Below are 18,570 nucleotides of genomic sequence, written 5' to 3' on the forward strand. Positions count from 1 at the left end.
TGTGTTTGTGTTTGATATGTTAGTTTGGGAGGTGAGTCCTATTTATAAGGCTTGGTACTTGACAAGCAAGCAAGACTAATACAGATGAGGGCTTCTTTGACTAGAACTCTGGTGTGCACAGTACCATGTACGTTTCAACCAAACGTGACACATCCGATCTTGATGGCATGCTATATATTCATGTGTATGAATTAGGAAGCACCACGGGTGGTTCGTAGAATTGGGTAACATGGAAAAATGGATATAAAAACATAGAAGATTTGGAGTCCAAATTAGGAGGTGTGGAAAAATTAGTATTTTGATGCAGAATGGGATTGAATAAGTTGAATGTTATAGCCATCAGAAAGTTCTTTCTGCCCGGGGACCAAAGACGAAGACAGTCAAATATATAGCATTGCTATTTTGAATTCCAATATACAAGGGTAATGTGTGACTTGGGATCGAACTTGAAATTGGTTTTTTTGTTTTATGATTAGAATAGTAGATTTGTTATACGATGCACTTCGGTTTGTTTCACAAATATTGGTACACTTGTGCATTGTTGTACAACATACGTTGATTTATACAGTACCATATGGGTGTGAAAGTGGGTAGTTATTGAGTGAGTGAATTTGTACTCTCTCATTTTTCCTCCACATATATAGAATGTAATTTCTTTTTTTTTTCTTTTTTTTACTATCATAATCCTGATTGTTTTTTATAAGAGTATGTGACAGATTGGTAGATTCCGAAGTTTACAATTTAATGAAACTCGGACGGCTTATTTTATAGTGGTAGAGATATACTCCTAAGAAAATAATATGTTGAATATCGGATGACTGTCTATGAGACTAAGATTTTATTGTTGTTGACTAGCGTGCGGTCTAAGAGTCTAATGGTAATCATGTTTTATTCTTTGCGTACTCTAGTTGATTGAGACAAAATGTGGTTAGTTGATTTGTATTTGGCTGCTATTATTAAAAAATACACTTAACTAGGATGTGATTTTCTCCCATACTAGAATTTTCCGTTTAGTTTTATGTCATGCGGATTGCAGGATATATGTTCCTTGTTTCCTTGTAAAGAAAAACTAATATATATAGTTCATATTCATAGTAAAGCTTCATTCTGAAATTACAGAGTGAAGTTTCAATTTTAATACACTTTTCGGTCAATTATTTTCACCAAGTGTAGAATTAAACCCATGTCAATGGAGCAATGCAAGTCCAATGACGATGCATAGTTAATCACATCATAATGAAAACAATAGTGTCCCAACAACACTTACATATATGAATCTATTGCTCATTGAATCTCTTCATCATCTATACTTAGACGGAATAAAGAATCAAGAATTAGCTTTCATATGAACACATATGGGTATGAGTTCTTACAACCGATTGTACTACGTTCTCTCGAACGTCGCAATCTGATTACATAAGTTCTCCGTGGTCTAGAGGCATTTAAAGTCCCTCAGGCACTCTCATATCTGCGCCAAGATCCCTTTACATATATTCTATGACCACAATCATATGCTGCAAATCAGTTTTCATGGACACTACTACTGATCAAGTAGTGGAAAGCAATTATGTCCATAACGAGAGAATATAACTCATCGTAGTCAATACTAGGATAATGAGATAATATTTGCGCCATAAGTCCTGCATATATCACATGACTTCATCTTTCTCATTACACTTACGAACACCGACCAACGACCAACATAACAAGTCTAGTTCAGCTTGTATTGATTCTTTCCACTTCGGTCAAGTTGCTCATCGTTGATACTTTACAACGGAATAAGAGCATAAGTGAATACATCATCAATCATGGGAGATCAATCCATTAAACACATGTGCGCGTTGTATACGATCAATTTGTGAGAATTCTATTCTTCTCTAACATCAACAAAAGGAGTCTGTAGCGTCCCACAAAAACTTAGTTGATACACATGTTTAGTCTCTAACATCAACAAAAGGAGTCTGTAGCGTCCCACAGAAACTTAGTTGATACACATGTTTAGAGAATATCTCTTGATGATGGGCGAAATACTTGTGCCTACACATCTCGCTTCTTTCTGGTTTTGATTCCAGAGAATAATGGTCTCCCCCTCATCTAGGTAGGAGCCAAGACCGAAACTATGACCCTTACTAATCCATCTTTGCATTTGTCGCCCTTGTTTTATGGTGCAATACCACGGGCGCCGACAACATCACAGCGTACGATGGTGCCATCGCCGGCTTCCTTCCCACTGTCAGGGATGGTGTCAACGGTGCTAGGACCAGGTCATATGAAATTCTCTCATATTCTGAGAGTTCCAACCTTACCGACACATCACAACATTTATGTGCGATCTCATCACTTTCGCAATATCGGTAAAGTCATTAAGCATCGAATCTTTAACTTTCTCGAGGTAGATAATGTGTTGCACATTTACTCACTTTGAGTAGTGAGGGATCTTAATGAGACATAGTGCCACACCACGTCAATTCCTGGCGTTAAAACCGGAATGGGAGCATTCTATATCTCCCCCTAACGACGGGAAGTATGTCTCATCAAAGTGACTGTCTGCTAATATCGCAGGATAGAGATCAACGGTTGTAGATTGCAAATAGCGGACAAATGTTGGTGATTCATAAATCATAACCAACAAGAATACTTAATCGTTTCAAGTAGACCCATTGAGATAACTACAATAGAGGCACATAAACAACTTTAACCAAATAGGCGTTTAATGAAAAGAACGTTGGGATTGTATCCAGTAACCATCTGGTACGCACTAAACGCTTGGCAAGTTGTGGGTCTAAAACGAATAAGTGTCGTTGCATGCAACATCATTACATATCTCCATGCAAAAATCGGCAGGTTAGTACCCATAACCAAGTCCGAGCTCTGTTGAATCGTACAGTGAATGAACATGAGGAATAATATGTTCAACCACGATCCCAGTAGACATGCAAAACGAAATCATCAAAGTCGTGGAGGTGAACTCTCCAACGGTATCCAATCAAATAGATTTGAGAGGGTGGTGAGCCCTTAGGATGAGGATTATAGCTAAAAACTTTAGCGAATGCAGCGTTTCTTGTGGAAAGCAAAGCGACGTGTGACCAACGCGTCGATGCTCTTAACCTATACCATAAAAATACCGAAAAATGTCTGCATTCGGTTGGATAGGGTCCACTAATATCACCTTAAATACTTCGTAAGAATGTAATGTTCTCAGTTGGAGCCTTAGCAAATAAGGACTTCCTTGAAATCTAGCAAAAGAACAAGCTTTGCAAAATGAGCGATGGGCATCAGAGATTACCATGGAGGCATTAGAAAACACGGGAGGCATCAAAAGCTCCTGTGAAGGAGGGGATGCCGCCACCGATGACCTTAATGCCATGGAGCCGCCGAAATAGGCAGGCTCGGGCTCATCGTGCATGGCACGGATAGGCTCGGCCTCACCGTGTGGAGCATGGGTGAGGTGGTCCTTCAATCGCTTCGTGAACATGAAAAATAGATGATCATGTGAATTTCAAAGAACTCGAATCATCATATCTTGTTCAAAATGACCAAAAAATGATCATGTCAAAACCGAAGAGACAGCAAAACAGAACCTATGATTCAAAGAATCTTGAGTTACATAAAACTACTGTTGCAGGCAAGCAAAGTTATGTCGCAGGCTAACAAAGCTACTTTTTAAGCTTGAAAAAGTTATTGTCAATGGAATCTGACAGATTTATTCCTCTCCATTCTTAACACAAATATCAAGATGAAAATCCATCATTGGCATGTATGGCATTTAAAACTTAGTAAGACACGAAGATATAGAACACAATCTCCGCACGAGATCCGTAAAATAACTACCTGCGTCATAGGACAGTGTGGGTGGTTACGCAATTAGTAAGACACTCGATTTCACGGCAGGGCATGCTCAAAATAAAATTAAGAGAGTCAACAACGCGATGAACTTCTCTAGACAATATGCCGTAGGATATTGTAAGAGGGGGGATTGAAACAAATGTGCAATCTCATCGAGTGTATCACATGGCAATAGAACTACATTCTTCAACTAAAGAGTAAGAAAAACATGGTATTGGAGCAGTTGAATACCAAACAATTTGGGTGGTAAAGACCATCCAATTGGTGCGGGTGGTCACCAATAATAATTAAATCGTTTGAGCTATGAAACGACTTGGAGAAAACCAGAAAATGAACCGGAAAACCATGTCAAAATAACTCAAAACCGGGTGAAATTTGGACTGGGAAAACGTGGCAGTAAAAACTGCTGTAAATAGGCCGGAAAAATGACGAGAAACGAGGAAAAAATCGTCAGAAATCGGCGGTACTGATTGTCGAAAAACCGGCCGGCGGCGGCCGGAACTTCAGGTCCGATAGGGGACGCCAATAGGAACCGGGTGGCGGTGCCGGAAACGCCGGAATATGGCTGGAAGGCGGCGAATACGCCGGAAAACGTTCCGGAAACGCTGGAACAGTAACCGGGAAAAACGACGTCAATTTTGACGTTCCGAGGTTCGTTTCCAAATTTGAAGGTCCAAAATCACAATGTAATGCTATTGGGGTCCCATGTAACCCAAAAGCGGTCAATTTAAAAACCACGTGAGTTGCAAACGTTGACCATGCATGCTAAGCCAAGGCAAATAAAATTCTCACGAGTCCATCTTGTAAACAAGAAATACGATAAATTTTATTGAATATGCCAATATTTAATACAACACAAACAAGCTTCCAATTTCAATGGACGACTTAAGCTAAAGTCGAGCAATAATCATGGCAATGCCAACGTCATACTTGAAAAATAGTAAGCAGAAGACATAGTCAAAATAGATTGACTAATCAAAAGTCCGTAGCAACAAAATCTTGCATATCGGATTAGACAGAGACTTAGCCTGAGGCTAAAAAATGTGCTTACTTGAGAATGGAAGAGTGTTACGTTTCCATCTCCAAAATTCCCTCAAGAAATAGATACAGGTGCCAAAAATGACATGTGTTGCTCGGATGTGGAGCATGCTTCAAGGTCAACTCTGGTAATACAACGTCATAGACATTTATTGAATCACTTTAAGTGTGTCCCATAGAATGTGTTATTTTTGGGATCTTTTGTCAGCAAATAGTGCTGCTTCAGAGTAATGAATTTCAACTCAAATAAATGAGTACGTAGACCTTGGGATTATCGTTTATAGACATGAGTTTAAGAAAACTCAAACATTCAAATAACTGTCGCGAAGACGACGCATCCATAAGAAACGAGGGTTGTATAGGTTTCGAATAATCGAAACTATTCAAGTATGTAACCGGAATTAGAAAGAGTTGTGATGTATATGGTCACAAAATAATCGATGCATATCGGCGATTCTCATGATCGCACCCAAAACAGCGGTGTACTCAGACAACCACACGAAATCGATTTCTTCCCTTTAAATAATAACGTGACTCCCCTAGGACCTTCACACGAAAAACATCGACCAAGAGGGGAATCATATCCCTCTTTGGTCTCATCGGCGTTATAAGAAATGCTGGAAAAGAAGACATGAAAAAGGCAAATGGTGCCCGATAATTTATATATATCTTCAAAAGCAGCAACTTTAAGAAAAACATACTTGTTGGTCTGCCAAATAGATCGCATATAATTAAATTTCTCTGTAAATCTATCGTCATGCATGAAGTTGCTTGATGAATTCTTTTTCGATCTTCGTCCGATGACATAAAAATATTGGGAGGATACGATCGAAATCGTATGTAGATGACAAAAGTATCGTCCATCTCGGCACGAATGTCATCACCATAGTACGACAAGCAATGATTATACCTATACGAGCACGTGAAATATCGTTAGAAATAAAAACGTGCCAATGAACATTTAAATAATGAAATAGGAAAAAGGAAAAGGAAAAGAAAATATAGTATGAAGCCCAAAGGGCTATTGTGCTCGGTATGCGATAGGCCCAAAAGGGTAGAGAAGACGAGAGGAGCAATTTTGAATCCTTTGATGCGGAGTCTTGCGAGGCAAAAAGATGTTTTTGCGGAGCGAATGCGGAAGAGACCTTGCGGGGCTGCGTGCAGGGGCTGCGGAGGCTGCGTGCAGGAACAACAGGGGGGGTCGCAGGGGCGACAGGGCAGAATCTGCGTGCGGGGCTGGCTGCGTGCAAGGCTGCGTGCGGGGGTGATGCAGGGGCAGCGTGCAGGGTTGTTGTAGGGGCAGGGTGCAGGGTTGTTGCAGGGGCAGCGTGCAGGGGTTACGAGCAGGGCCTGCAGGGGCTGCAATGCGGGGGCTGCAGGGGTAGCAACGGGGGGATTGCAACAACGGCGAGCAGGGGCTGCGCCGACGAGGAGATGCCGGAGGCCGGAGACGACGGCGGCCGACGGTAGAGAAAATAAAAAAAAATTCTAGAGCTCTAAAAGTTTAGGGTTTTAGGGCAAAGTGCGTGATAACGTGTTTCAGGATGAAATAATTGTGTATTATTGAATGATATGGGGGCCTATATATAGGCATTACAAAACCACAATCCCGTAGGATTCAGAGTCCTAATCTATTACGGAGATGTTAATTTATCTCCTAACAGGAAACCTATTAGGCTAAGACACACACAAAGGTAGAATAGTAATTCTCCCGGAACAACTCTTTAATTTTAGAGTGAAATTTTCTTCTGGATAAGAACTGTTAATATATATATATATGCCAAAGATTTGTGTCGACTAGTCATGCTTTTGTTGTGAATGTAGTTGCTATCTACACTCGTTAATTGACACGATAATAACTAATGAAGTACTGTAACGACGGATGGGGAAAATTGCTCGGATTCTCTCTAGAATGTCTGATGTTGTTATTAGGTAAAATGTGTATCTTTTTAATTTCGTAATTATTTTTCATTTATGGTACATTTACTCATGCAGATTCAAAAATTTATCAATTAGAGACGACTAAAATCAGATATGTCATGAATCTGAAATAGCGGGAATGAGAAAAAATTCGTTAAGGAAATGATTCCTAAACCCATATCCTCCTTTGGTTATCAAGTTTGCTGTTATGGTAGTGATGTGAGACTTACATTTTTTTCCTGCTCTTTGCTGTGTTAATAAATGTAAGAATATACTTGGAATCGTTCTCGGCCACTACCTTTAATTTATGTGTTAGTACTCATAGAAATTATTTTACAAAGTAGTCTGAGTAGACATTGTCTCCCACTCCAAGTAAATAAACGTTTCATTGTCTCTTTATATTTGCCTTTCTTTATCATCAGAGGAGATTCGAGACTTGATTAAACTCATTAGAGCCACGTCTGCTAGTTTCTTTTTTCAGCCGATAATGCCCACATTTGTTGACCAACAAACAGATGCCATTCAGGTTTAGGATAAAATGATAAATTGGCTACAATGCAGTCCAATACTTTGATACCATTCCAGATCATATCGATCACAATGGCGTCACCAGGTGATTAGAAACAAACAAAACTAGATTATTTATTAATCACTGGGCATGTCAATATTGTTTTATTAAACTAAGGCATACAATTTTTGCTGTCATACAATATTTATATGTATAAATATATATGCATATATGTATGCTTTTTTTGGCAAATTTATTTGAAACATACATATATGGGCCTACATATATATATATATATATATATACATATATGACTATATATACATATATAACACTACAAAAGAGAAACATATAATTATATATGATATAAAACCTAAAATCACATTAATCAAATAAAATAGTCAGTAAGATAAACGTAAATGACATTATTTTATGATTAGTTCGGTTTTTCGGTTTGGTTTCTTATGTGTCTAAACTGGAAACCAAACCAATTGATTCAGTTCGGTTTTCTAAATTTCGGTTCGGTTTGATTTTTTTTTTCGGCTCGGTTTTCGGTTTTTCGGTTTGGAAGTGCCACCCCTACTATTGAGGTTGTGGAAGAAGTGTAAAGTTGAGAAAATGAAGAAGTCATGTTGGGGTCTAGGGGGTTTGGAGATGCTTTAGTAAACCCAAGCTAAAACATTAAGTTTTAATACCTAAGTTTTTTTTTTATCTTTGGTTGGGGATGCATGAGTCACCCCATTCACTAAGGTAGATCCGCTATGCTCATCCTTATCACGAATAAGGATAATCCTTCATTTGCACCAATATCTCCATCATCACGCTCATTGCCTAAAGAAAACTGGGTGCTTCCCTAGTAAGCAAGCAAAGCCAATACAAGATCCTAATTCCTAGTCCACTATGGCATTATTGATCTACACAAAACCAGAAGGAGAAGTTGCCAAAATAGGTTGATCTCACCGGTGGCGGACACAGAAAATTCTATAAGTGGGGGGAAAAATAAAACTTAATTTGTGCGAAGCGTAAATAAATTGGGAGTTTTTAGGGAGTGAAAATAAAAAAGAAAAAAAGAAGAAGAGAAATTGGGTAGGAAAAATGGTCGCGTTCTAGTATCTACAAGATTTAGTTGTTAATTAAAGAGTATTGAATGGAAAATCAGTCACGGGAGGTAAGAGGAGAAAGACGGTTTAGTTTTAATTCTTAATCAATAAAAAACGGTTAGTTTTTTTGATAAAAAAATAAAATACAATATAAATTAAAATTAAAATCCCTAATACCAACCTAGATTAGAATTTTCAAAACTAATTAGTTTAGAAATAGAAGAAGTAAGAAGAAAATAAGAGAGAGTTGTTGATTGAAACGCACCCAAATATAAATAATAGCCTATCACAACTATATGTTATAATACATACTTGTATAAAATAAAATCCAAATTTTTAAAAATGAGTGGGCAGATGCCCCGCTGCCCCACGTGTGTCCCTGTGACCTCACCATCGCTACCCTCATCCTACGAAGAACCTTTTTTTGTTTAATTTATAAAACGAACAAACCTCCCCTCTATTCATTGACTCTGATTTTCGATCTTGTTTACATTTGTTCTGGCAGCTCAAAACACAGCAACCATGACTACGGATTCAGATCAAGAACCAAAGCGACTCCATGTTCTACTAGTAGTTATCTTACAAGCTCACATGAACCCTATGCTCAGGTTTGCCAGGTGCTTAGCTTCGAAGCGCGTCCACGTCACTCTAGCCGTCACCGAAACCGTCAGAAACCACCTGCTTCACCGCACCAATCTCTTCACCACCGCCACCGAAAACTCCATGATTGACTTCGAGTTCTTCTCCGACGGCCTCACCGCGGAGTTCGACCGCGATAAAAGCGCTGCGACCTTTGCCACCCTCCAAGCCGTGAGCGCCAAAAATCTCTCCCTACTCATCAACACCTTCTCCACCAAGAAAACCAAACTGTCCTGCATCGTCTTCAACCCCTTCGCTCCATGGGTCGCCGATGTGGCAACGGAGCACGGAATCCCCTGTGCATTGCTCTGGAATCAAGCTTGTTCTATCTTCTCCATCAACTACCGTTACCACAAGAATCTACTAAACCCTTTTGAGTTCATGGAGTGTCCTGGAATTCCAAACCTTCAAGTCAGTGATCTACCTAGTACTGTTCTTCCGTCAACTCCTGTTCACTTCAGGAAACTGATTTCCGATTCTGCCCGCAGCGCCGAGAAGGCCAACTGGGTGTTGGGGAACTCATTTTACGAGCTTGAAAGAGAAATCATAGACTCGATGGATGCTCTGGTTCCAATACGGCCAATCGGGCCATTGGTCTCTCCATTTCTACTAGGAAAGAGTGAAGCAGATGATGAGACTTCAGACTCTGCTGTCCACGTTGATGTGTTGGAAGCTGAAGACTCGTGCGTAGAGTGGCTCGACAAGCAGAGGCCTTGCTCTGTTATTTACGTCTCGTTTGGGAGAGTGACTGTGTTGTCGCAGAAGCAGATTGATAATATTTCTACGGCATTGAAGAACAGTGGCAGGCCTTTTCTCTGGGCTTTGAAGCCGCCGGCTGAAGGGTCTACGAGGGATTCCGGCCAACTGTCACGTGACTTTTTGGAAGAGACCAGAGAGAAGGGGAGGGTGGTCACATGGTGCTCACAGGTACGACATTTTAGTAATTTTCAATACTAATTTGGTCACGCTTCAAACTGTCCATTTTCCTTTTTTTGGTTACACCAAACTTTCCATTTTTCAACCAGGCAGGATTTTCTTAAAAGTACTACAATCTTTAGGCTTTATTTGAGTTTAGGCTGATAACTTGATCCTTGTTTGCATGCATTATATATATGCTCCGATAAAACGTTAACAACCAATCTAAAAATCAGTGCATACAAGGTATTAACATATTAGATAGATAATTAAGTTGTGAGTTTCATTTACGAATGAGAATTATGTTATCAAACTAAATGACCAAATAATACTGGTGTGAAATGAGTTGTTTTGATTTTAGATAGCGTTAAAAATTCACATTTATTACGTACTTGTTTCAGAATGAAATAATTGTGTATTATTGAATGATATGAGGGCCTATATATAGGCATTACAAAACCACAATCCCGTAGGATTCGGAGTCCTAATCTATTACGGAGATGCTAATCTATCTCCTAACAGGAAACCTATTAGGCTAAGACACACATAAGGGTAGAATAGTAATTCTTCCGGAACACTCCCCCTTGTGTCGCATGCCTAGGTTGCATGGTGCACACATCGTTGCCTCGGTAAAAACCTTGTCAAGCAAAATAAAAACCTCTTGGGTAAAAACAAAAGCTTGATCGAAGGGAAAAAGAGCACAACGCACCGTCTACATTTGATAGCATCATGTGAGCTAGACTCCCCCTGAAGTCTACGAAACAACTCCCCCTGATTAGTGCCATAATCATGGAGTACAAAGAACAACGTATACAACGTTCATTACATGCTTCTCAAACGTAGTCTTGGGCTAATGATCAATTATTAATCTAGCCACACATCCTTAGATCATCCATGCTATACTTAGCCAAACTTAGATCTTAGGAAACAAGAATGCATAACAACTCAAAACAAGAGTTTGCAATGAAAATCAGATTCTCGGGTAGAATGACCTTCACTCACTTAAATGGCCATAACTTCTTCGTCAAAATAGGTATCAGCGAACCGTAAAATGTTCTGAAAAGTAGACACCCGTGTCTTTCCAGTGACATAAGGTTCACAACCTCATCCGATCGGAGCAGTTCACAATGCTCTGTCGAAGTTGACTGACTTGCAAATTTCCGGACAGGACTGTCCTACTTTGCTAAAACGGCCATAACTCACTCAATATGATAGCTATGAACAAATGGTTGATGTCCATGGAAAGTAGACACATAGGCCTTTCCAACGGTACCAATTTCACCATATTTCATCGAGCGAGCTGTCTTGTAGGTCTCGTTGAAGTTGACCTACGAAACTGGACAGATTCTGATTTGTCACATTTAATGTGTCTTTCGCGAAAAGAATGGGGGAATGGACCAATGAATGACTGATTTTGGTCCAAGACGGAACCGTACGCATCCTCTACGCTACCAGTGTCGACTGCTACACCAAGGCGTACGTTGATGTTGCTGGAGCTGCTGGCGGCGTTGGTGTGGATAGGATTTGTGTTGGTTCACTGAGTGTAGAACTAAACCCATGTCAAAGAAGCAATGCAAGTCCAATGACAATGCATAGGCGCATAGCTAATCACGTCATAATGAAAGCAATAGTGTCCCAACAACACTAACATGTATGAATGTATAGCTCATTGAATCTCTTCATCATCTATACTTAGACGGAATAGAGAATCAAGAATTAGCTTCATATGAACACATATGGGTATGAGTTCTTGCAACCGATTGTACTACATTTTCTCGAACGTCGCAATCTGATTACATAAGCTCTCCGTGGTGTGGAGGCATTTAAAGTCCCTCGGGCACTCTCATATCTGCGTCAAGATCCCTTTACAGATATTCTATGACCATTATCATATGCTGCAAATCAGTTTTCATGGACACTACTACTGATCAAGTAGCGGAAAACAATTATGTCCATAACGAGAGAATATAACTCATCGTAGTCAATACTAGGATAATGAGACAATCTTTGCGCCATAAGTCCTGCATATATCGCATGACTTCATCTTTCTCATTACACTTACGAACAATGACCAACATAACAAGTCTAGTTCAGCCTGTATTGATTCTTTCCACTTCGGTCAAGTTGCTCATCGTTGATGCTTTACAACGGAATAAGAGCATAAGCGAATACATCATCAATCATGGGAGATTAATACATTAAACACACGCGCGCGCTGTATACGATCAATTCGTGAGATTTCTATTCTTCTCTAACATCAACAAAAGGAGTCTGTAGCGTCCCACAGAAACTTAGTTGATACACATGTTTAGAGAATATCTCTTGATGATGGGCGAAATACTTGTGCCTACGCACTTCGCTTCTTTCTAGTTTTGATTCTAGAGAATAATGGTCTCCCCCTCATCTAGGCAGGAGTCAAGACCGAAGCTATGACCCTTACTAGTCCATCTTTGCGTTTGCCGCCCTTGTTAGTGGTGCAATGCCACGGGCGCCGACAACACCACAGCGTACGATGGTGCCATCGCCGGCTTCCTTCCCACTGTCAGGGATGGTGCCAACGGTGCTAGGACCAGGTCATATGAAATTCTCTCATATTCTGAGAGTCCCAACCTTACCGGCACATAACAGCATTTATGTGCGATCTCGTCACTTTCGCAATATCGGTAAAGTCATTGAGCATCGAATCTTTGACTTTCTGGAGGTCGATAATGCGTTGCACATTTGCTCACTTTGAGTAGTGCGGGATCTTAATGAGACATAGTGCCACACCACGTCAATTCCTGGCGTTAAAACCAGAATGGGAGCATTCCATATCTCCCCCTAACGACGGGAAGTATGTCTCATCAAAGTGACCGTCTGCTAATATCGCAGGATAGAGATCAACGGTTGCAGATTGGAAATAGCGGACAAGTGTTGGTGATTCATAAATCATAACCAACCAGAATACTTAATCGTTTCAAGTAGACCCATTGAGATAACTACAATAGAGGCACATAAACAACTTTAACCAAATAGGCGTTAGTGAAAAGAACGTTGGGATCGTATCCAGTGACCATCTGGTACGCACTAAACACTTGGCAAGTTGTGGGTCTGAAACGAATAAGTGTCGCTGCATGCAACATCATTACATATCCCCATGCAAAAATCGGCAGGTTAGTACCCATAACCAAGTCCGAGCTCTGCTAGATCGTGCGGTGAATGAACATGAGGAATAATATGTTCAACGACGATCCTAGTAGATATGCAAAACGAAATCATCAAAGTCGTGGAGGTGAACTCTCCAATGGTATCAATTCAAATAGATTTGAGAGGATAGGAAGGGTGGTGAGCCCTTAGTATGATGATCATAGCTAAAAACTTTAGCGAATGCAGCGTTTCTTGTGGAAAGCAAAGCGACGTGTGACCAACGCGTCGATGCTCTTAACCTATGCCATAAAAATACCGAAAAATGTCCGTATTCGGTTGGATAGGGTCCACTAATGTCACCTTAAATACTTTGTAAGAATGGAATGTTCTCGGTTGGAGCCTTAGCAAATAAGGACTTCCTTGAAATCTAGCAAAAGAACAAGCTTTGCAAAATGAGCGATTGGCATTAGAGATTGTCATGGAGGCATTAGAAGACACGGGAGGCATCACAAGCTCCTGTGAAGGAGGGGATGCCGCCACCGATGGCCTTAATGCCATGGAGCCGCCGAAATAGGCAGGCTCGGCCTCACCGTGTGGAGCATGGGTGAGGTGGTCCTCCAATCGCTTCGTGAACATGAAAAATAGATGATAATGTGAATTTCAAAGAACTCGAATAATCATATCTTGTTCAAAATGACCAAAAAACGATCATGTCAAAACCGAGAAGACAGTAAAACCGAACCAATGATTCAAAGAATCTTGAGTTACATAAAGCTACTGCTGCAGGCAAGCAAAACGATGTCTACAGGCTAACAAAGCTACTGTCGAAGCTTGAAAAAGATACTGTCAATGAAATCTGATAGATTTATTCCTCTCCATTCTTAACACAAATATCAAGATGAAAATCCATCATTGGCATGTATGGCCTTTAAAACTTAGCAAGGCACGAAGATATACAACACAATCTCCGCACGAGATCCGTAAAACAACTACCTGCGCCGTAGGACAGTGTGGGTGGTTACGCAATTAGCAAGACACTCGATTTCACGGCGGGACATTCCCAAAATGAAGATTAAGAGAGTCAACAACGCGGTGAATTTCTCTACACAATACGCCGTAGGATATTGTAAGAGAGGGGATTGAAACAAATGGCAATCCCATCGAATGTATCACATGGCAATAGAACTACATTCTTCAACTCAAGAGTTGGAAAAACATGGTATTGGAGCAGTTGAATACCAAACAATTTGGGTGGTAAAGACCATCCAATTGGTGCGGGTGGTCACCAATAATAATTAAATCGTTTGAGCTATGAAACGACTTGGAGAAAATCGGAAAATTAACCGGAAAACCATGTCAAATTAACTCAAAACCGGGTGAAATTTGGACTGGGAATACGTGACAGCAAGAACTGCTGAAATATGCGGAAAACATGACGAGAAAACGACGGAAAAAAACGTCGGAAAAACTCGTCGGAAGCCGGCGGCACCGATTGCCGGAAATCCGGCCGGCGGTGGCCGGACCTGGCCGGTATGGAGGCCGTAACTTCAGGTCCGACAGGGAACGCCGTCCGGAACTGGATGGCGGTGCCGGAAACGCCGGAAAATGGCCGGAAGGCGGCGAATACGCCGATAAAACGCCGGAAAACGTTCCGGAAACTCTGGAACAGTAACCGGAAAAAACGACGTCAATTTTGACGTTCCGAGGTCCGTTTTCCAAATTTCAAAGTCCAAAATAACAATGTAGTGCTATTGGGGTCCCATGTAACCCAAAAGCGGCCAATTTAAAAACCACGTGAGTTGTAAACGTTGACCATGCATGCTAAGCCAAGGCAAATAAAATTCTCACAAGTCCAAGAAAGACGAGAAATTTTATAGAATATGCCAATATTTAATACAACACAACCAAACTTCCAATTCCAATAGACGACTTAAGCTAAAGTCGAACAAGAAACATGGCAATGCCAACGTCATACTTGAAAAATAGTAAGCAGAAAACATAGTCAAAATAGATTGACTAATCAAAAGTCCGTAGCAACAAAATCTTGCATATCGGATCGGGCGGAGCCTTAGCCTGAGGCTCAAAAATGTTTGCTTACTTGAGAATGGAAGAATGTTACTTTTCCATCTCCAAAATTCCCTAAAGAAATAGATACAGGTGCCAAAAAGGGCATGCGTTTCTTGGATGTGGAGTATGCATCAAGGTCAACTCTGATAATACAACGTCATAGACGTTCATTAAATCACTTTTAAGTGTGTCCCATAGAATTCTTTATTTTTGGGATCTTTTGTCAGCAAATAGTGTTGCATCAGAGTAATGAATCAACTCAAATAAATGAGTACGTAGACCTTGGGATTATCGTTTATAGACATGAGTTTAAGAAAACTCAAACATTCAAATAACAGTCGCGATGGCGACGCATCCATAAGAAACGAGGGTTGTATAGGTTTCGAATAATCGAAATATTCAAGTATGTAACCGGAATTAGAAGGGTTGTGATGTATATGGTCACAAAATAATCGATGCATATCGGCGATTCTCATGATCGCACCCAAAACAGCGGTGCACTCAGGCGACCACACGAAATCGATATCTTCCTTTTTAAATAATAACGTGACTCCCCCAGGACCGTCACACAAAAAAAACGTCGACCAAGAGGGGAATCATATCCCTCTTTGGTCTCATCGGCGTTATAAGAAAGGCCGGAAAAGAAGACATGAAAAAGGCTAATAGCGCCCAATAATTTATATATATATCTTCAAAAGCAGCAACTTTAAGAAAAACATACTTGTTGGTCTGCCAAATAGACCGCATATAAGTAAATTGCTCTGCAAATCGATCGTCATGCATGAAGTTGCTTGTTGAATTCCTTTTCGATCTTCGTCCGATGACATAAAATCTTGGGAGGATACGATCGGAACCGTATGTAGATGGCAAAAGTATCGTCCATCTCGTCATGAATGTCATCACCATAGTACGACGAGTAATCACTTTTCCTATGCAAGCACGCGAAACAGAGTTAGAAAACGAAAACGTGCAAATAAATGATTTAATAAGAAATAGGAAAAGAAAAAGGAAAAAAGAGAAATAGTTTAAAGGCCCAAAAGGGTAGAGAAGACGGGAGTAGCTTCTCTTGAGCGAAGAGTTTGCTTGTGCAGTTCGCGTTCATTGCGTATATATGCGGGAGGAGCAATTTTGAATCCTCCGATGCGGGGTTTGTCGGGGCAAAAAGATGTTTTTGCGGAGCGAATGCGGAGGATACCCTGCGGGGCTGCGGAGGCTGCGTGCAGGGGCAGCAGAGGGGTCGCAGGGTCTGTAGGGGGGGGGGTCGCAGGGGCTGCAGGGCAGGGCAGCGTGCGGGGCTGCGAGGGCAGCGTGCAGGGGCAGCGCGCGGGGCTGCGGGGGCAGCGTGCAGGGGCAGCGTGCAGGGGCAGCGCGCGGGGCTGCGGGGGCAGCACGCAGGGGCTGCGCGCAGGGGTTGCGCGCGGGGCTGCGGGGGCAGCACGCAGGGGCTGTGCGCGGGGCTGCGGGGGCAGCACGCAGGGGCTGCGCGCGGGGCTGCGGGGGCAGCGTGCAGGGAATGCGTGCGTGGCTGCGGGGGCAGCGTGCAGGGGCTGCGAGGGCATGGGCTGCGAGGGCAGGCAGGGGCTGCGGCGGCAGCAGCAGGGGGTTGCGGCGACGGCAGGAGGCAGCGGTGCGGCGGCGGTAAAAAAAAAATTTCGGAAGGCTCTAAAAGATTCAGGGTTTTAGGGCTTCGTGCTGATAACGTGTTTCAGAATGAAATAATTGTGTATTATTGAATGATATGAGGGCCTATATATAGGCATTACAAAACCACAATCCCGTAGGATTCGGAGTCCTAATCTATTACGGAGATGCTAATCTATCTCCTAACAGGAAACCTATTAGGCTAAGACACACATAAGGGTAGAATAGTAATTCTCCCGGAACAGTACTTAAATATTCACATGATTTTTCTTTTCTAAATCGTCATGCGTGTACATTGATGTCTTATTACATTGCTAATAGGAGAAAGTACTAATGCACAAGGCCATCGCGTGTTTTATGACTCACGGCGGGTGGAACTCGTCCCTTGAGACCGTGATTTCAGGAGTGCCCGTGATAGTTTATCCGGAGTGGACGGACCAGCCGACCAATGCCAAGCTTTTAAGTGATGTATTCAAGGTGGGAGTGAGGGTTAGGATCAATGGTGACGAAGAATATGGGGTTGTTAGCACTGAAGAAGTTGAAAGATGCATCGAGGAGGTTCTTGAGGGACCAAGGGCAGCAGAAATGAAGAAAAGGGCCATGGAGTTGAAGGAAGCAGCGACCAAAGCATTGGAGGTTGGCGGCTCTTCTGATCAGAATATTAATAAATTCATCAAGGACATTTCTGCAAGATCGCTATAACATTAAATAATGATTCAACAGTAGAGTAGAACCTGACCATTTTGTTTAATGTTAGTTAATTGTTGTTGATTATCTAGTTAATAGTGAGTGGTAAACTAGTCTTGTTCTTTTCCTTCTTGTTTAATTTGTTTACAAGATAAGAGTTGGTATATGGTCATAAACTCATTATATATGGTGCATGAACATTCAATATCAATATTGTATGTTTACTTTGATGAACGATATACCCCAAGCTGCATGCTAGTAGTTTTTTTTTTGTCTCTGCTTATGTACGTTTGTCCATTTATGATCGATATGTCATAAAGTCATAATCTATCATACAAACAAGCATCAATATTGAACTTTGAAGACACGTACAAATGCAATTTTGTTTTTGGTCCGAAAATAAATCAAAATCGTATATGAACGGGAACAATATAAGAGTTCAGGAAGATTTGGGTTAAACATGTTTCAATTTATACAAACTAGCTTTTATGCCCGCGCATTAGCACATGTAAAAGGCCGCTCACGTGTGTGTTTTCATTTACTTAAACTCTATGTCTTATCTCACTATATATTTGTTGTAGTATTTTTTACAAAAAAACAAAAACAATTAGTTGATATTACTGGTTTTATTTTTTGTGTCCACGAAGGAAGCAAACAAAAGATACAACGTACACACAACCCAAATCAAAGTATTACTAATCAAGTAAAGAAACTCGGAAAAAATAATTAATGAAATAAATAATATCAAAAGAAATTTACAAAACCATTGTGGGTAGTTGCAGTTGAACGTGGAGGGTCAGGCCATGCTCTCCAGTATCCCACGTCCCTATTGTGATTTAATTTTTATTTGTTTTCTTTTCTGTTATTTACATCAGTAACCCTTGTAAATATATATTCTTTTCATCAAATAATGAACATTTTAGATAATTTTATTTATTTAATAAAACTGTTGACAACAAACAAACAAACGTTTTTAATTATAATAGTGTAGATAAACTACTAGCATGCCGCTGTAATATTAAGCCACTAAACAGATATTGTTACTACCAAGAGAGACCAATATTGCACTACATTGGTATTAAC

At 40.8% G+C, this 18,570-nt stretch overlaps 1 protein-coding gene across 1 annotated transcript; it reads left to right on the plus strand.

The window, feature by feature from the left end:
* The first annotated feature begins 8,903 nt into the window (after nt 1-8,903).
* LOC126790660 (UDP-glycosyltransferase 84B2-like) lies at nt 8,904-17,670 on the plus strand. Its single transcript, XM_050516991.1, has 2 exons — nt 8,904-9,978; nt 17,122-17,670. Exons 1-2 carry the CDS (start codon nt 8,935-8,937, stop codon nt 17,500-17,502), a joined length of 1,425 nt encoding a protein of 474 aa, XP_050372948.1. The 5' UTR covers nt 8,904-8,934; the 3' UTR covers nt 17,503-17,670.
* The last annotated feature ends 900 nt before the right edge of the window (nt 17,671-18,570 follow it).

The sequence above is a fragment of the Argentina anserina genome, chromosome 1 (assembly GCF_933775445.1).
Source record: "Argentina anserina chromosome 1, drPotAnse1.1, whole genome shotgun sequence".
Classification (NCBI taxonomy): Eukaryota; Viridiplantae; Streptophyta; class Magnoliopsida; order Rosales; family Rosaceae; genus Argentina; species Argentina anserina.